Here is a 19,815-nt window from a genome sequence, read left to right as displayed (position 1 = left end):
GCATGCAGGAAACACACCTCGGAGACAAAGACAGACACTACCTCAGAGTAAATGGCTGGAACACAACTTTCCAAGCAAATGGCCCGAAGAAACAAGCTGGAGCTGCCATGCTAATACCAAATAAAATTGGCTTTCAGGGACTGGAGAGATGGCCCAGTGGTTAAGAGCAATGATTGCTCTTCCAGAGGTCCTGAGTTCAATTCCCAGCAACTACATGGTGGCTCACAACCATCTGTAATGAGATATGATACCCTCTTCTGGTGTGTCTGAAGACAGCTACAGTGTACTTATATAAAAATAATAAAAAAAGTAATAAAAAAATTGACTTTCAACCAAAAGTCATTAAAAAAGATAAGGAAGGACACTTCATATTCATCAAAGGAAAAAATCCACAAAGATGAACTCTCAATCCTAAATATTGATGCTCCAAATGCAAGGACACCTGGTTCAACTGGAGGTCAGCATGTAGAAGAATGCAAATTGACCCATTCTTTTTTTTTTTTTTTTCTTTTTTTTTTTTTTCGGAGCTGGGGACCGAACCCAGGGCCTAAATTGACCCATTCTTTTTTTTTTTTTTTTTTTTGGTTCTTTTTTTTTTTTTTTTCGGAGCTGGGGACGAACCCAGGGCCTTGCGCTTCCTAGGTAAGCGCTCTACCACTGAGCTAAATCCCCAGCCCCTAAATTGACCCATTCTTATCACCCTATGCAAAGCTTAATTCCAAGTGGATCAAGGACCTCCACATCAAACCAGATACACTCAAACTAATAGAAGAAAAAGTGGGGAAGAGCCTCAAACACATGGACACTGGGGAAAATTTCCTGAACAAAACACCAATGGCTTATGCTCTAAGATCAAGAATCGACAAATGGGACCTCATAAAACTGCAAAGCTTCTGTAAGGCAAAAGACACTGTTATTAGTACAAAATGGCAACCAACAGATTGGGAAAGGATCTTTACCAATACTACAACTGATAGAGGGCTAATATCCAAAATATACAAAGAACTCAAGAAGTTAGACCGCAGGGAGACAAATAACCCTATTAAAAATGGAGTACAAAGCTAAACAAAACATTCTCAGCTGAGGATTATCGAAAGGCCAAAAAGCACCTAAAGAAATGTTCAACATCCTTAGTCATCAGGGAAATTCAAATCAAAACAACCCTGAGATTCCACCTCACACCAGTCAGAATGGCTAAGATAAAAAACTCAGGTGACAGCAAATGCTGGTGAGGATGTGGAGAAAGAGGAACACTCCTCCATTGTTGGTGGGATTGCAAACTGGTACAACCACTCTGGAAATCAGTCTGGAGGTTCCTCAGAAAATTGGACATTGAACTACCCGAAGACCCAGTATATACCCAAAAGATTCTCTAACATACAACAAAGACACATGCTCCACTATGTTCATAGCAGCCTTATTTATAATAGCCAGAAGCTGGAAAGAACCCAGATGCCCTTCAACAGAGGAATGGATCCAGAAAATGTGGTACATCTACACAGTAGAGTAATACTCAGCTATCAAAAACAATGACTTCATGAAATTCATAGGCAAATAGAATGAACTAGGAAATATCCTGAGGGAGGTAACCCAATCACAGAAAAACACATTTGGTATGCAGTCATTGATTGATAAGTGGATATAAGCCCAAAAGCTGGAACTACCCAAGATGCAATTCACAGACCACAGGAAGCTCAAGAAGGATGATCAAAATGCAGATGCTTGGACTGAAGAGATGGCTCAGTGGTTAAGAGCACCGACTGCTCTTCCAGAGGTCCTGAGTTCAAATCCCAGCAACCACATGGTGACTCACAGCCATCTGTAATGAGAGATCGGATGCCCTCTTTCCATATGTCTGAAGACAGCTACAGTGTATTAATATCTAATAAATAAATCTTTAAAAAATGTGGGTGCTCCCACTCCTTCTTAAAAGGGGAAAATGGAATTGATGAAGCTAAAAAATGCATACTGAAAGGGACCGTGGGGTTGGGGATTCAGTGGTAGAGCACTTGCCTAGGAAGCACAAGGCAAAGGGACCGGATATAGATCTCTTCTGAGAGACACATCCAGAGCATGTCCAATACAGAGGTCAATGCTAGCAGCAAACCACTGAACGAGAACAGGACACCCTTGGCGGGGGTGGGAATTAGAGAAGGATTGAAAAAGTTGAAGGAGCTTGCAACCACATAAGAACAACGCCAACCAACCAGAAAGTCCAGGGACTAAACCACTACCAAAAGTCTATACATTGACTGACCCAGGGCTCCAACTGCATATGTATCAGAGAATAGACTTGTTGGTGCACCAGTGGAAGGGGAAGCCCTTGGTCTTGCCAAGGTTGGACCCTCAGTGCAGGGTAATATGGGGGGCAGTAAGGGGGAGGGGAATACGGTATAAGGGAGGGGGAGGGGAAGGGGAAGGAGGAGAGGGAGAGGATGGGGGGCTTATGGAAAGGAAACCAGGAAAGAGAATAACATTTGAAATGTAAGTAAAGAAATATATCTAATAAAAAAATAAAAAAGAAAAAGAAACAATTGTAACTTCTTGGTTGTTTGGTTTCCAAACTAGAACACAATGTGGTGTTGATAGTTAGCCTCCAGAGCAAAGCACAGCTCTAGCTCCACAGAGAAGTAACCATGGCCAGAGAACACCAATTTGGGTTGCAATGGATAAAAGTGTTCCACGGTGGAGAAGTCACATGAACTTCTATAGTCTCGGGGCAAAAAGAGTCAGAAAGTGTTTGTGTAATACAGTGATGGGAACATCAGGGAGATTGTTCCAGCAAAGCTGAAAAGGCTTTGCTACAATGTCTCATGACCTTCTTGGCCTTGGTGGAAACTACGCATTACCTCATTCCCAGAGTCTTCTCCCATAGTCACAAATGTTTCCTCAGATACAGAGGCGTTATGCAGGAGGTTAGCTCTGGGAAGGACTGAGTAACAGGACATATGGATACACACACACACACACACACACACACACACACACACAGAGTCACACGGGTGGGCCAGCTAAATGCCTGGAAACGATTCAAAGATAATGATGGTGGTTGGCTGGTGGTAAAGATAAAGATAGTTCAATTCCCAGCAACCACACGGAGGCTCACAGCCATCTGTAATGGGATCTGACCCTCTCTTCTGGTGTCTGAAGACAGCTACAGTGTGATGCTCACATACATTAAATAAATAAATCTTAAAAAAAAAAAGAATAAAGAGGATAGTGACCAGTCAAGTACAGATAGGCCAGCCCAGGCCAAGAAATAAGCTGTCAGGTCCAGTCTAGCTGGGCAAGATTGAAGCAACTTTAAGATCTCCCACGTGCAGAGAACTGTTACCCTTCCTAATGAGATCCTCACTTGCAGGCACGCTTAAGCCCTATGCACACTCTTGTATCTTATACATCTACTTAGACATAACAGGCAGAATTCTGCATTAAACCGGCTTCTGAGAAAAGCATACCTCTCTCTTAGAACCAGCCTAGAGTAGGGGAAGAACAGAGAAGAGGAATATAAAGCCCATGGCTGCCAGGGTGGAGACTGTTACTGGTGGTCGCCTGTTACTGCTCGTCGCAGCCTGCATTCTTTGAGGGCAGGGTACATTTATCTCTGTGTGTGTGTGTGTGTGTGTGTGTGTGTGTGTGTGTGTGTGTGTGTGTGTGCATGTGTGTGTGTACATGTCACAGCATGCTTTCAGAATCAGAAGACGGAAGTTCTCTTCTACCACAGGGGACCTGGGGATGGGATTGAACCCAGGTCATCAGACTTGGTGGCAAGGATCATTTCTCATCTCACCAGCCTCAAGCTTGTGCTTTTTTTTTTTTTTTTAAGATTGTATTTCTGTTTTCTTGCTAGTTGTGACTGAGCTCTTGACAGTTGTTCAACTACTACGTCCCATCTAAATTCCGTTTCAGGAACAAAGCAAGCCAGACTGCTGCTGGGTTGAAACCACCAACTTCTCTATAAACTATTAGTTCTCAACACGTGGGTCTGTCTCGACCACTTCGGCAAACGTCTACCTCCAAAAATATTTACATTACAACTTGTAACAGTAGCAAAACTACAGTGATGATGTAGCAACGGAAATAGTTGTATGGCGGGGGTCACCACAACGTGAGGAGCTGTTCAAGGGTCGAAGCACTAGCAAGGCTGAGAACCACCGCTATAAACAGTAATAAATGGCTACTTCACGGATTAATAACAGCCCAAGGTGTTCATGCTTTCTTTCAGTCATGAAGTCCTGGTGTCCATTGTCTGCAGAACCTTATATGTAGATGTGGCTTTAGGAAACTTCAGTGTACATCATAAAACCAAAAAAGAACATGGAGTGGTTTCCCTGGTTGATTTAACTTGAAGCTGTGAGTTAAGATGGGCTCTTATCGCTTTCTTCCCTACAGTTTCTGGCCATAAATTGAACTCAGGATGTCTCAGAATTATTTCTGATTCCAGACCATAAGAATACAGAGAGAGCAGCCATGACAGGTCCAAGTCTCACCTTCTGCCACCAGTTTTTCTGCTCCAACAGACCAGGCAGATAGTGGAGACGTCACCCATGATTGTACTGGGATGATTGTCCCAGAGTGTCCCGTGGAGGACTGTTCACTGCAGCCTTTCTAGGGCTTTGTGGGGAACTTTGTTCTTTCCAGCAGAACTCCAGTAAGGCAGTTACTATGTTTAACCTCTGCTGATTTTAGGAGACCAGCCTGGACTACATAGTAAATGCCAGACTAGGCTGACCTACTACAGTGTGAGCCCTGACCAGTGTGGTAATGCACACCCGTAATCCCAGGTCTTGGGAGGTGGAGGCAGGAAGATCAGCAGTTCAAGGTCATGCTTGGCTACCTGGCAAATTTGAGGTTGGCCTGGCTTACCTGAAACTTTTTCTCGAAAAGATGAAAGGAAGAAGGAGAGAGAGAAGGAGAGGGAGAGAGGGAGAAACGGAGGAGAGAGAGAGAGAGAGAGAGAGAGAGAGAGAGAGCCAGCCAGCCAGCCAGCCAGTAGAAACAACTTTGTGGAGTAAATGCCCCTGACCTCCTATTCCTTTCCTCCCTGCTTTCTCTGTTCCCGCCTCTCAAGGGTGGAGCACATCTGTACTTCCATCCCTCAGAGACAGATGGCCGGCTGCTCTCTAGTTACACCAGCTAGGTCTACATAGTGAATCCTGGGCCATGAGGCTTGACATGTCTCAAGGAAAACCAAACAGCCCAACTCAGAGCTCAGATCCTTTCCAACAGAGCTCGGGGGCCAGAACTAGGAAGCACTGTGCTCACCCCGCAGCATGTTGTCTAATACAGAACTGGGCCAAAGTACAAGGCTGCGTCAAGGTCGAGCGCCCGAAGGCTGCCAATGCTTGGCTCAGCTCTACTCTCAAAGGGGAAAGTCTTTGCTCTCTACGCAGGAGATCCAGCTGGGTGAGCCTAAGGCTTAACTTCCCTCCCATATGTCTTGTCAGCGAGGCTCTGTGAAACCCCACCCACTTCTTCTTGCAGGACAGAAGTCCTGCAATATAGTCCTAAACAGGTAGGGGGTGGGGGAGGGAGGGATGGAGAAAGGAGGGAAGGGGAGGGAAGAAGAGAGGCAAGAAGAGAGGAAGGGAGGGAGGGAGAGAAGGAGAGCGAGGGGGGGTTGCAGGGGGCGGGGGTGTCTCTGGTCTAGGCTGGCTTGTTCCCACCTAGCACTGGATTTATATGTGCACAGACCACACCTGCTCTTTAATAGAGTTGTAGGAACTGAACTGGATTTTTCATGCTTACATAGCAAATACTCCTGGCTGAGCTATTTCTTGGCCCTAGGGCAGGGCAGGGTGGGGCAAATATATATTACTTTTTTAAAAAGTGTTTTAAATTTTATCTGTATTGGTGTTTTGCCTGCATGTATGTCTGTGCATCATGTTTGTGCCTGGTGAGAACCAGGGGAGTTAAAGACAGTTGTAAGCAACTATGCTGGTGCTGGGAATTGAACCCAGGTCCTCTGGAAGAGCAGTTAGTGTTTTCAACTGCCGAGCCCAGAAATATCTTTGAGTGGCTGGCTCGCCCACCCTCCTGATTTTATTATAGAACTTAGGATACCAGAAGTGTTTGGAGGCGTAGCTCTTGACAGTCTGCCCTCCATATCTGATTCACAAGTGAAGAGGTAAAAGGAAGGCAATGTTTAGGACGTAGCTGCTGTCTGCACTTATATGCAGTCCTCGCAAAGACCTTCTCAAATAACCTGGTTAAGGAATCGCATCCCTTAAACATACCTTGCCTTGCCCTGACCCACCCCGGCCCGCCTTCTCTCTAAGCAGGGTCTCAGGGCCTCACTACTTGTCTAGACTGGCTTTGAATTCAAGATCTCCCTGCTGTAGATTCAGAGGGTGGCTTCGCTACGCACAGTTTAAGTGTTTTTCCCCTTAAGGTTCTTTGTATATAAAACACTTCCGTACTGTTGGTGGCGGTGTGCATCTTAAACCTAGAACTCGGTAGATGGGAAGAGGCAGAGTTCTGTGCGTGTGTCACAGGCCGGCTCGGGGTACATGAAAAGACCCTTCCAATGTAGAAGGATGTTTTTAAGACAGAGGCATATGAGTTGGGACTCACCTCAGAACAGCACTTCGGGCAGGAGGCTCTGCTGCAGTTCCAAGGCCTGGCTTTGTGTGTGTGTGTGGTATATGTGTAGTGTATGTGTGTGTGTGTGTGTGTGTGTGTGTGTGTGTGTGTGTGCATGTGCCCAAGCATATCTCCTGAGGCCAGAGGAGGATTTCTGTGTTTGCTTTGTCACTCACTGCCTTATTCCTTATCTTTGAGACAGGGTTTCTCACTGAACTTGCAGCTAAATTGGCGGCCAACCAGCCCCAGTGATCTGATCTTCCAAACCTACACAGCACTGTGGCTATAAGAAGGGAATAAAGATGTAGAACACACACATTTCACACCCGGGAATCTCATGAAAACATAAAACATAAAACCAGAATCATATATATATACACATATATATATACATATATATATACATATATATATATGTGTGTGTGTGTATGTGTGTGTGTGTGTGTGTGTGTGTGTGTGTGTGTAGGGCCAGTGTACACCCTTTTTCAGCTGGAGGACCCCATTTGGTGCATGTCCTGTGCATGCTGCCACTGTCTTTGTAAGTGTTATGTGTGTGCTGGCTCATTGTATCTAGAAGGTCTTGATTTTCTGGAGGCCTCCACCCATCCCCTCTGTCTCTTAACACCTTTTTCTCATACTCTTTTGCGGAGTTCCCTGAGGGGAGGCATTTAATGGAGATATTCCTTTTTAAGGCTGAGTGTTCCAAGGTCTTTCATGATGAATATTGCCAGGCTGTGGGTCTGGGCATTTGTTCCCATCTGCAGCAGGAGGGGACTTCTCTGAGGATGACTGAGCATGGGACAGATCTATGTAACTTCCAAATTTTAATGAAACTGTTCGTGTTAGGAAGTCATAAGAGTTGGTTTCAGATTAAATTTTGGACTGTACTGAAATTAGAAACTAGCTACCTAGGAGGGAAATGGTTCTAGATAATTTGGGATGATGAACCAAATAGTTCAACCGTTTGCTGCACAACCTCATAATTGAAAGGGCCAGAGGTGAGTGCTCGGGCGGGAAGAGGGGCGGGGCGGGCGCAGAGGGGTGGAGCTGGCCCTTATAGCTCCTCAGTGACATCACACAGGCTCCGCCCCACGCTACCCACTCTCGATACTTCTGCCGCTCGCCTGCGCCCCGGAAGCTGCCCCTACTCGGGGGTCATGATGGGCAGCAAGATGGCTTCCGCCACCAGGGTCGTGCAGGTAAAACCTGGGCCGCTCCCGCGCTTGGAAGGGAGAGAGGGATGGTGCGGACGCAGTGGCAGCGCCGGGAGGAAAGGCGGTGCCAGAGAATGCGCGGTGACCGGGGCCCTGAGGAGGGCCAGCGGGTGTGTGTGTCTGAGAATGGAAACTTCGGCTCTGGCTCCGGGGGTAAATAGGGTCTGGTGCCAAGGGTTCGAGGCCCGCGGCCGGTGGTGGCCTCTGGTAGTGTCTGCTCGTGCTTGTCGGGGTCGGAGGATTCCCCGGCACCTCATTAGCTCTAGTAGTCTGCGGACTACGCTGCTCCAGCAGTCCGGCCAATCGCCGTTTAATGTTGTTCGCCAGCCAGCCAATCCGGAGGAAGGCCCTAGCGGGGCGGGGAAGGAAGCAAATCCTGGATCTGACCTGGTGTCCCTTCAAGGACTTGGGAATGGCCGGATAACCGGCCCCTTGGTCTGCTTCCTCACCTTCGAGCTGGTTAGATCTGATCTTTTCAGGCATCTCGCCTAGAGATGCAGGAATGAGTAAAATACCATACTGTTTAAATTTATTACTTACTATTATGTGCGTCTCAGGGTTGGTTTGCCAAGCCTTTCTCCACTGTGCTTAGATAGGCAGCTATGGTAACATTGCTAGTCCACTCATCAATTACTAACTCCTGACAGCTTTTATATCTGCTCCTCCAGCTGTGGTCTCTAAATAGGAGCGGTAAAAAAAATTCATGAGTAAGTGGACAGCCTTTTGTAATTAGAGAGTTTTAAAAATTCTGAACGTGGAGTGTTTTCTGATTAATCTTCACTTTTGATAAATGCTTTTTTTTTTCCCCCACAAACACTTTCCTTTGAAGTTGTCTGAATGATGACCTTTGGAAGCACTTCACTGAATAATCCTCGGTTACTCATTCGGTTGGTAGGCACGGAGCATTGAGTATGGTTCTGCAAGTACAGAATAGCTGGCAGTCTGTTATCCATCCTATATAGCCTCTTATATCAATAATGTGTATATAACTCAGTCTGGAGTGGTAAAGGAGCAGACGTGGTAGCACACACCATTAATCCCAGCACTCAGGTAGCAGAGGCAGGCAGACCTCTGTGAGGTGGAGTCCAGCCTGGTCTACAGAGTGAGGTACAGCCAGAGGTCTATAGTAAAACTGTATCTCCAAAAAAAAGTTGGTGTGTATGTAGGAATTGACACAGCCAAAGAATATAGCCACTGGGGTGATAAGCACGTGAAGAGATGTTTGGAAATCCTTGTCAAGAAAATACAAATTAGGTTGGAGAGATGGCTCAGTGGTTAAGAGCACTGGTTGCTCTTCCCGAGGTCCTGAGTTCAATTTCCAGCAACCACATGGGGGCTCACAACCATATGGAAAGGGATCCGATGCCCTCTTCTGGTGTACTCATGTACATAAAATAAAAATAAATCTTAAAAAAAAGAGAAAATATAAATTAAAACCAGGCAGGTACTACACAATCACCACAATAACTAAAGTGTACTTTTTATTGCTGTGGTTCGGACCTAGGGCCTCATAGCCTACATCTGAGCTACACATAGCCCTTGTTATGAAAAGATTGACAATACCAAGTGGTGATGTGGTCAGAAGGCTCTGAAACTCATATAGTATTTACTGCTGATTTATTATCCAAGAGCGTCCCTACCTTGTCTGAAAATGTTATGAGAGGGCCGAAGAGATAGCTCAGTGGGTAACATGCTTTCTGCACTGGCCTGAGGTCTGATCCCAGCCCTACGTAAACACTGGCTGGAGCGGCAGCCTAGAGAGTGAGAGACGGAGACTGGCAGGTCTCTACAGCTCGCTGACTCCCTAGACTGGTGAGTGAGTGAGTCGTGACTTCAGTGCGACTGAAGGAGGAGATCCAATGTTGGCTTTTGAGCTCCCCATGCATGTACACACCACATATGCACACAATTACACACCTACACAAATGCACACACAAGCAGAGGCAAGTGAATCTCTGCGTTTGAAGCCAGCCTGGTCTACATAATGAGAGCCAGGGCCATGGAGAGAGTCCCTTCTTAAAGAAAGAAAAGAGAAGAAGAGAAAAAAGAGGAGGAAAGAAAAGAAAGAAGGAAGAATATTGCTCTTGGTCTGGCATCGGTGCTCAGGGATGGAGGGGACTTGTTTCTGATGACCTAGGTTTGGTCAGGGGGTGGAAGGAGGGAACCGACTCCTGAGAGCTTATCCTCTGGCCTCCACACGCGCACACACACAATAAGTAAGCAAAAATATTTTTTTAAATGTTTTTTAAAAATATACAGTTCTGTAGATAAAGGAAAAAACTGAAGTGAAGATTAACTATTTTAATGGATTTATAGGCTTGGGAATTACAGATGTTCTCAGCTAATTTATATTTTTCTACTCTTTTTTCCCAGTTTTTACACTGACTGGGGAGCCAGAACAAATGTTTTGTTGCTAGTTTTGTCTTTTAATTCTTGCTGACCTTAACAGTTGTAAGACTTTGTTTTCTCAGTAGTAACCAGTAACAGTTAATCATTAGGTTAGGTTAAAGTCTTGTTCCATAGAAAGAGCTGTATGCTTCTGAATAGAAGGATGGTTGCATAATGGCATTCTTTTTCTTTCCTTCGGGGAGCTGAGTCTGAGCTATAATTTAGAATAGTACGGCGGTTGGTTTTGTTGCCTTTACTAAATCATGAATTTTGGAATATCTTCAAAAACTGGACAGCAATTAGAGCAGCTTTGCTTTTGTGTTTCGATTTTCTTGGTTGTTTTGTTGTGCTATTTTTATAGCAGGTCTGTGTAATTCTGGCTGTCCTTGAACTTTCTGTGTTGTCCAGGCTGACCTTGAACTCAGGGAGATCCACTTGCCTCTGCCCCTCTTCAGTGCTGGGGTTAAAGGTGTGCTCTAAGACCTGTCTTAGAGCAGGTCTTTTTAATTGCCCAGTGTTTGCCATGAAACTTGAGTAGTAACAGAACACGGGAAGTCATACTTGATACAAACCAGGAAATTTCCGGGTACTTCCTTATGACTCTATATGTCAAGCAGCACAAGGTCGCGTTGTCTTTACTTGCTTGTTTTTATTATTATATGTACGTATGTTTGCCTGTGTGTGTGAACCTGGAGTAGGCATCAGATGTCCCAGGGCTGGAGGTACAGGTCCGTGTGAGCTGCCTGCTGCTGCTGGTGGGAACCAAACTCGGGTTCTCTGCAAAAGCAGAAAGTGGTCTTCGAGCATCTGCCCGTACAGTCCACTGCGGAATTTGTTTTTTAAGATTTTACTCAGTATTGTGATGTGTATGGAGCTCTGAGGACAGCTTCTGGGAGTCAGTAAGGCTGGCTTGGCAAGGGCTTTTATTTTTAATTGTGTGTGACATTCCTTGTGAGTGCTGTTACCCAAGGAGGCCAGAGGTATCACATCCCCCTGGAGACACAGGCATTAATTATGTGTCTGTGTGTGTATGACATCTGAGTGAGTGCTGTATCCAAGGAGGCCAGAGGTGTCACATCCCCCTGGAGACACAGGCAGTTGTAAGCCGTCCTGATGTAGGTGCTGGGACTTGAACTCGGGTCCTCTGCTAGGGTTCAGTACATGCTCCGAACAGAATGAATCATCTCTCTACTCCCCAGTAGTAGTTTATTTTAATGAAGGTGTTTAATTATGAGGACTGGTGTGTTGTTGCTCTTGTGGTTAATGAGGTCATGTTTCCCCACGTCTTATTTTCCTTCAGGTAGTGAAGCCACATGCTCCGTTAATAAAGTTCCCTAACAGAAGAGACAAACCTAAGCTCAGTGGTAAGTTGTTTCACTTAGATATTATTTTAGACATGGCCATCAGATTTAGAATGTACATTAGAGACAATATTTCTCCACTTCATAATCAGGCAGGTTGGCGTGGTTTAGTTCAAAATATTACCCAAGTCGTATACAAGTCATTAACTTTGGAGGGGTGGGGGTGGGGGGATATAGAGTCTTACTGTGCAGCTCTGGCTGACCTGTAACTGGATAGCTAGACCAGGCTGGCCTTGATCTCACAGAGCTCCTCTGCCTCTTAGTGCTCTAAGGCATATACCACCACATCCAGCTAATAATAATAATAACTATTATTATTGTTGTTATTGTTATTATCGCTGTTACATTTATTTGTTTTATTGTATTTCTTTTTCTTTTTTTTTCGGAGCTGGGGACCGAACCCAGGGCCTTGCACTTGCTAGGCAAGCGCTCTACCACTGAGCTAATTATTGTATTTTTTAAAATAAATTAAAAATTATGAGTATGATTGTTTTTCCTGCACGTATGTTTTCTGTACAACACGCATGACTGGCATCCACAGACCCTAAGAAGGCATCAGACCTGGAGCTGGAGTCTTGGATGGTTTTGAGTCACCATGTGGGACCTGGGAATCAAACGCAGGTCTTGGCACTGAGCCATCTCGCGGTCCTAAAGGGAAGCTGGGGGACAGGCTTGGACGATGTGGATTCTGGGGATGCTTATGTCCTTTAGAAGATGAGTATGACTTCCAGTGGCTGAGCTGTCTCTCTGGCAGTCATTTACTTCTTTAAAACTTTTTTTACTTTATTTGTTCTGTGTGTGTGTGTGTCTGTGTGTGTACATTAGATCTGGAGTGTGCACTTGTTACAGTGCACATATGGAGGTCAGGACAGCTTGTAGGAGGAGCCAGTGCTCTCCTCCTCCCTCAAGAGTATCAGGGATCAAACTCAGGTTGACAGGCTTGGTGGCAAGTACCATTATCTTCTGAGCCATCTCGTTAGTCCTAATTTACTTTCTTTAAACTACGTTGCTGGGCGTGGATGGAGGCACCCATTTTTAGTCCTAGTTACTGAGGAAGCTGAGGCAGAAGGATCAGTTGAACCCAGGAATCGAAGGCCACCTTGGCCAACATAGTGAGAACTCATCATACAAAGATAAAATGAGAGCTGTTGCTGTGACATGGTGATTGTTTGCCTGGTGTACAAGGACCTGGGTCCAACCCCATCACTGTCCGACCTAAAGCAAAAGAGATACTCAAAAGAGATACTATTTCTTCCAAAAAGAACAGTGTGTGTGTGTGTGTGTGTGTGTGTGTGTGTGTCTGTGTGTGTCTTTGTGTGTGTCTGTGTGTGTGTGTCTGTGTGTGTGTGTCTGTGTGTGTGTGTCTGTGTGTGTGTCTGTGTGTGTGTGTCTATGTGTGTATTTGGGTGTGTCTCTGTGTGTGTGTGTTTGTGTGTGTCTTTGTGTGTCTGTGTGTGTCTGTCTGTGTGTGTCTGTGTGTGTGTGTCTGTGTCTGTGTGTGTCTGTGTGTGTCTATGTGTGTGTCTGTGTCTATGTGTGTGTGTGTCTGTGTATTTGGGTGTGTCTGTGTGTGTCTGTATCTCTGTGTGTCTGCGTGTGCGTGTGTGTCTGTGTCTGTGTGTGTCTCTGTGTCTGTGTGTGTGTGTTTGTGTGGGTATACACACACATACATGTTTATGTGTATATATTACATATATATTTGTAGTAGTTCATAAGTTATTTGAAGCCATATACACTTAGAATTTTAGCACTCAGACAGTTGAGGAGGACGAGGATTGTTAAAGCAGATTGAGGAACGGCATGACTTATTTATTTAATGAAGTGTTATTTATTTAATGTGTATGGGCATTTTGTCCGGATGTATGTGTGTGAATCACACATGTGCCTAGTACAGAAGAGAGTATCAGTTCCTCTGGAACTGGAGCGACAGCTTAAACTCCCCGTAGGTGCTGAGCACTAAGCCTCTGTCCTCTGTCAGAGCCAAGCGCTCCTGACTCCTGAGCCATCTCATCAGCCCCAGTGACTTGATTATTCAGTAGTAGATAAATAAAAAATAACATTTAAAGATGCCTGGATAAGGGGTTGGGGATTTAGCTCAGGGCCCTGGGTTCGGTCCCCAGCTCCGAGGGGGGAAAAAAAAAAGATGCCTGGATAATTCTCTAATTAGTATTTTTGTTTTTAATTTCAGCTTCAGACACTTTGAGATCTGCTGCGCTACCCTCCCACTCCTCTGTAATTTCCCAGCATTCTAAAGGAAATTTGTCCCCAAATTTACTGATGCATCAGGGGCCACCAGACACTGCAGAATTAATAAAATCATTACCTCAGAAATACAGGAGGAAACCTATGTCTCAGGAGGAAATGGAATTTATCCAGGTACGTCGCTGCTCTCTAGCACAAGGTTGTGCACAGTGCCTGTGACATTTTGGGTTTGCAGTTTCCTCCTTTTGTTTTGTCAAATGGGATCATAACTAAGGGAGATGAAGAGAAAGGCCAGGGCTGTCAGGCACAAATCACGCTCAGGGCCATCAGTAAGTATGGAGGATATATGAAGAAATAAAACCATACAGGGGGTTTGAGATGTAGAACTCCTGCCAAGCATGTGCCAAACCCTGGGTTCAGTTCCCGCAAAACATAAAGCCATATGAAAAAAAGCCCTTTGGGTAAAGGGTTTGTAATTTTTCCAAGTATAAAGGGCTTCTGAGACCATGGATAAAGTTGAGGGTAACTGATGTCATCAATTATCTTTTTTTTTTCCTTTTGTTTTGAGACAGGTTTGAGACAGCTCTGGCTGTCCTGGAATTTGCTAAGAAGACCAGGCTGGCCTCCAACTCAGAAATTCACCTGCCTCTGACTCCCTGGTACTGGAAGTAGGATTAAAGCCACCACCGCCTGGCGGTGGCTTCTTTTTTTAAATTGGGCTGGAGAGGTAGATGATTCAGTGCTTGAGAGCACTGCTTTTTTTCCCAGAGGACCTGGGTTCAATTCCCAGCACCCGCTGGGAGCTCACAACCATCTGCAGCTCTTATTCCACCGAGTCTGTTACCCTCTCATCTGATATTCTACGTAAAAATAAGATTAAATGGATTGTTAAAGAATGACATCATCAGTTTTAAAAAGATCAAAAGCTGTCTGGGATTGGTGGCTCACAACTAGTCTTCACTAAGAAGGCTGAGGCAGGAGGATTGCCATGATTTCTCGGAGGCCAAGTCGGGGCTGTGTACTGAATTCTAGGCCAGCCTGGGTTATAGAGTGAGGCCTTGTGTCAGACAGCCAGAACTGGAAGGTCACTTTTTACTGTGTAAACAATGGCCAGTTTTGTACTGACCTCAGTGCCTTGTGTTTCTCTTTTCAGCGTGGGGGTCCAGAGTGATCGTCGTTGTGGCTGCTGCTTGTGACCAGGCAGAAGGATTAGCTTTACAATAAAGGACTTCCACAATGTCAAATGAAAAGTCACATATTAAACAACCTTAATAAATGTTCTGTAAGCAGAATGAAGTATAGAAACTCCAGGCGGTCACTTGAATCTCCTACCTTATGTATCTTGGTCACTTCCCCACAAGCTGGCCTATACACTTACGAAAGTCTACATTTTTAAATGCTAGCTTGTTAACTTACTCTTGATTATGAAGTGTTACCGGTGATGAGCTATTAAAAGCACATGGTATCTAATAAACGTCCCTTTTTCTGTTTGTGTAGATGTAGAGATAATTTATGAAACATAATCTCTGCTATAAGGAAGTCTTTTTTTCCCTGAAATTAAGTGAGGATCAGTGAGATATTTCCACTCTTAACTCCCTGATTTTATTTTCATTTACAAGGTTATCTGGGTGTAATGATGTAACCATACTCTGTTCTAAGTAATAATAATGCAATTTAAATAAAACTTGGCAGTGAGGATTAAGACTATGAAGACTAGTTATAATTTATAACTTATAAAAGGTTATGTTACCTATATTTAGAAAAAGTGTCTGTTCTGTAAGGAGCAGGGAGCCTTCTGTGAGCGAAGCCCGCAGGACTGAAGCCTTACCCAGGTAGGCTCAGAGGGACGGATTATTAGTGTTTATGTATGACTGATTGATCAGTGCATACTGAGACTGGCGACTGCAGCGTCTTCCACCCTGATGGTTTTCCAACCTGAGAATGCTGTCCTATCTCCTATGAAGACTAGCTGATGTCTCCCCGAGTTCGTGCCTGCTAAGCAGACTGTGTTTTTGGGAGCAGTAAGGGCACCCTACCTGATCCCAGCTTGAGCGTGTATCTGCCATTTCATCATTGTCTCGCTGCTGCTAGTCAGGGTTCCAGAACCCAAGGCCTGTGGGTCATAGCAGTGTACAAAGTGGAAAACATTATAGATGAGTATAGCATAGGAACAAATATTTCACTAGAAATCGCCACTTGTAGTTTGGGAGGGTTCTCCTGTATCTTACTGTTGGGTTGTGATCATGTTTGCAAATCCTGATAATTAACTTCCACGTCTAACTTACTGGGCAACCAATGACATTACAGCGGGTTATCCTTCCAGTGGTCTTCAAAAGGCTGACGAAACAAGTCCTTATAATGACATAGATTATACCTTCTAAGGAAGTCATCCTTAATAACGAGTAGCTGTAAGCAGTAGACACTAGAATTGTTTACTTTCATTTTTGTTCAATTGTCCATGAGCTAATCTTGTTTTTTTCCTATCATTCAAGATTTTATTTTTCATATAAATTCTGTGCTATGAATAGGTTTACATATGATTTTAATAGTAAGGTATTCTGGTAACTAATGAAAAATATTCATCTTTTTGGGTTTTTTTGTGACAAGGTCACCATATAGTTTGGTTGGCCTAGAACTTGCTGCATAGACCAGGGTGGCTTCAAACTCAAGAGATCCTGGCTTCAGCCTCTGCAGTGCTATGATTCAAGCCATGCACTTATGTCTAGCTATGATTCACCTCTTTTTTTTTTTTCCAAAGACGATTATTTGGGGTGAAGACACAGCTTTATAAGTACTGTGCTTGCCAAACAGTCCTGAGGGCCAAAGCTGAAGCCTCAGCACCCATGTAAGAAGCTGGGAGCAGTTATGTACTTGTATTTTACTACTGGGAAGGTAGAAAGGCAGGACCCTGGAGCAGTCCGGCCAGGCAGCCGAGCTGAGTTGGTGAGCTTAGTGAAATACTATCTTGGAAAAACAATTGGGGAGATTGAAGAAGACACCCAATACTGACTGTCCTCTGTTTTTCCTTCTACATATGTACCCTAAACTTACACCACACAGAAATATTCACAAATGACTTAGGGGCTGAGGATACAGCTCAGTGAGCTCTTCCCTAGCATGTACAAGGCCCTGGATTCAGTCCTATGGTTTCAAAACAGAAAGATGGATTTCTACAGCCTAAAGTTACAAAGTTCTTCCACAGGCCTCCCCAAGCATGGTCAGGTTGTCACAGGAATACCCCACTTCTGGTACCAATTTGTTTTAGTCAGGGTTTCTATTCCTACCTAAACATCATGACCAAGAAACAAGTTGGGGAGAAAATGGTTTATTCAACTTACATTTCCACATTGCTGTCCATCACCAAAGGAAGTCAGGACAGGAACTCAAGCAGGTCAGGAAGCAGGAGCTGATGCAGAGGCCATGGAGGGATGTTACTTACTGGCTTGCTTCCCCTGGCTCACTCTGCTTGTTTTCTTATAGAACACAAGACCACCAGCCCAGGGATAGCACCACCCACAATGAACCCTCCCTCCCTTGATCACTAATTGAGAAAATGCTGGATCTCATGGAGGCATTTCCTCAAGGGAGGCTCCTTTCTCTGTGATAACTCCAGCTTGTGTCAAGTTGACGCACAAAACCAGCTAGTACAGGTGTTTTTCTTGGTCCTAGGCAATGACAAAGGACTTCAGCAATAATAGCTAGCTAACCGGGTTGGGGATTTAGCTCAGTGGTAGAGCGCTTGCCTAGCAAGTGCAAGGCTCTGGGTTCGGTCCCCAGCTCCGAAAAAAAAAGAAAAGAAAAAAAAATAATAGCTAGCTAACCACTTTTCAGACATTGGCTTTTACCCATAAAAGTCACAAGCCTTCCAGAAGTGTTTGAGCAGATCCTATCAGAGGAGGAAACTTTGTGCAGATAGAAATAAGTTTAAGTAATTTATCTAGTAATTGAATACTGGTTGGCCAGCATTCAAACGCAAGCCACTACTAGATTATACTAGCATCTTTATTCTTTTAGGATTTATTTTATGTTTATCCGGACTTTACCTGTGTGCCAGAAGAAGGCATCAGATCCCATTATAGATGGTTGTGAGCCATCGTGTGGTTGCTGTGAATGAGATTGGGGACCTCCGGAAGAACAGGCAATGCTTTTAGCTGCTGACACATCTCTCCACCCTATACTAGCATCCTACTAGCATCTTAATAATCAGTCCTTGCATTCTGTTGCTGTCTCCAACCTATCTTTTAAGATTCCTAATGTTTAGAAACCTCAGTTGCCAAGAAAGCCATATTGACAGCTATTTCAACTCAGAACTTTGGGGTCAGCCAGTTAGATTTTTATGTGCCAGGGGTCAACATTGGTAACTCTGGTGAAGCCATCTATTTTACCACAATACCAACAGGCCTTCTTGATTTTCCTTGACCCCCTTTCTGCGTACAGTGTGGTCTCTTAGCAGCCAGAGCAAACCTTTTAAAATAGTATCTGGAGCCAGAGAGGTAAAACTACCATCAAGCCTGAAGACCTAAGAAGTCAGGTCACTGTGGTATCCCCAATATAGTCAATAATCACAATAAAATATAATAAAATTTAATGATTCTATTAGCATTTAGTGGACATCCAGTGGCATCTGTACTGGCCTATTTAAAACTGCAAGACACCATCTCCATCTCAATCCCTGTTAGGGTTATCATCATGCCTCATGTTTAACGTTTTTCTGAGACAGGATCTCACTATGTAGACTTGAATAGTCTGGACCTATTTTTTAATCTTCCACTACACAATGGGATGTCTTGTTAAAAGATATTTTTAGATCTATAATAATGTATGACACATAGAAAGCAATACATTTATTAAAATTAAAATGAAAGTTTTTTTTTTTTTAGTTGTTTTGAGACAAGGTTTCTCTTTGTATCCCTGACTGGCCTGGATTTACTGAGTAGATCAGGCTGGCCTCCAGCTTGCAGAGATCTGCCTGCCTGTGCCTCCCTAGTGCTGGGATTAAAGTCATGTATGCACTTTAAATGAGTTTTTTACTGAGCATTATGAATTCTAATTACATAGGTATTTTGGATATAGGATTCTAATTATAACCTGGTTAGTTATGTAGTTGCTGAATTTTGTGAATCATGAACTGAGTAGAATTCAACCCAGGATTATCGAAAGAACTCCCAATGACCAATAGCAGAAGTTTTTTTTTTTTTTTTTTTTTTGGGTGAGACTGTAGGCCAGACTTTCCTGGAAGTTGCAAGTTTCCAGTGCTGAAGTGTCCTGCCATGCCTGGCAGGACAGGGATGTGTAGGGATGGAACAAAAACACAGAACAGTATAGGGAGAATCTGATTGGTTAATTAAGCTCACTTTACTTTTTCATAAGGGTTAAAGCACTTCTTTATGTTACCTAAAACTGGCCAGCTTGGGAGAGCTGGCTGCTAGTTCCTTGGAACGTCAGATTAGTTTCTGTCTAGTATGGAGCTAAAGCATGCGTGGCTCCCATTTTGATACAGTGAATCTTGTGTGGATCTCTTAAATTTTGTTAACGAAGGTATTAAGGGGCTTGGAGATGGCTCAGTTTTGTTTTGTTTTGTTTTGTTTTGTTTTGAACATTTATTTGTGTATATGAGTGCATGTATGCCTGCATGACAGAAGAGGGCATTAGATCTTATAAGCCATCACATGGTTGTTGGGAATTGAACTCTGGAATAGCAGTCAGTGCTCCGATATGCTGAGTCATCTCTCCAGCCCTTGGTTCAGCTCTTTCAGCTCTTCAGGTTCAGTTCCCAGCACCCACATAGTGCCTCACAGCCATCATTACAGCTCCCCGGGATCCAACACCCTCTCTTGACCCCTATGGGGACTGAACACATGGGATACACAGACATACATGCAACCAAAACATCCATTCACATAAAATTAAAAAGTTATTTTAAAGTAATGGTAATAAAACTGGTTCTTGCCTCCTAAGTAATTTTGTGAAGATCAATTCTTAAATCCACCAGGGAATTGAGGCCTCAACAAAACCACCCTCTACCCTGTATGCAAACTGGAGCGATGTGAAAACAAAAACATGACAAG

General features: G+C 44.1%; 1 protein-coding gene across 3 annotated transcripts; it reads left to right on the top strand.

Moving 5' to 3' along the window:
• Nucleotides 1–5,071: 5,071 nt before the first annotated feature.
• On the top strand, nt 5,072–15,449 carry Kgd4 (alpha-ketoglutarate dehydrogenase subunit 4). 3 transcript variants are annotated; one of them, XM_063281501.1, is made up of 4 exons: nt 5,072–5,406; nt 11,485–11,548; nt 13,734–13,921; nt 14,901–15,221. In XM_063281501.1, the coding sequence occupies exons 1-4, from the start codon at nt 5,164–5,166 to the stop codon at nt 14,916–14,918; spliced, it is 513 nt and encodes a 170-aa protein (XP_063137571.1). In that variant the 5' UTR covers nt 5,072–5,163; the 3' UTR covers nt 14,919–15,221. The 3 variants fall into 3 exon arrangements, with proteins under 3 accessions (XP_063137571.1, XP_063137572.1, NP_001178534.1); NM_001191605.3 differs by lacking the exon at nt 5,072–5,406 and adding an exon at nt 7,663–7,781 and having other exon boundaries at nt 14,901–15,449; XM_063281502.1 differs by lacking the exon at nt 5,072–5,406 and adding an exon at nt 7,636–7,781 and having other exon boundaries at nt 13,734–15,221.
• Nucleotides 15,450–19,815: the final 4,366 nt, after the last annotated feature.

This window comes from Rattus norvegicus, chromosome 2, assembly GCF_036323735.1.
Source record: "Rattus norvegicus strain BN/NHsdMcwi chromosome 2, GRCr8, whole genome shotgun sequence".
Classification (NCBI taxonomy): Eukaryota; Metazoa; Chordata; class Mammalia; order Rodentia; family Muridae; genus Rattus; species Rattus norvegicus.
Note: the sequence above shows the minus strand (reverse complement) of the source record. Positions and strands in the feature narration are given on the sequence as shown.

Bases quoted from the DNA above. Each gene is read 5' to 3' on its own strand.
- Kgd4 (XM_063281501.1), top strand. From the start codon at position 5,164: ATGAGGCTTGACATGTCTCAAGGAAAACCAAACAGCCCAACTCAGAGC. The intron at 5,407-11,484 runs GTGAGCCTAAGG...ATTTTCCTTCAG, and splicing joins TACGCAGGAGATCCAGCTGG to GTAGTGAAGCCACATGCTCC. The intron at 11,549-13,733 runs GTAAGTTGTTTC...TTTTAATTTCAG, and splicing joins AGACAAACCTAAGCTCAGTG to CTTCAGACACTTTGAGATCT.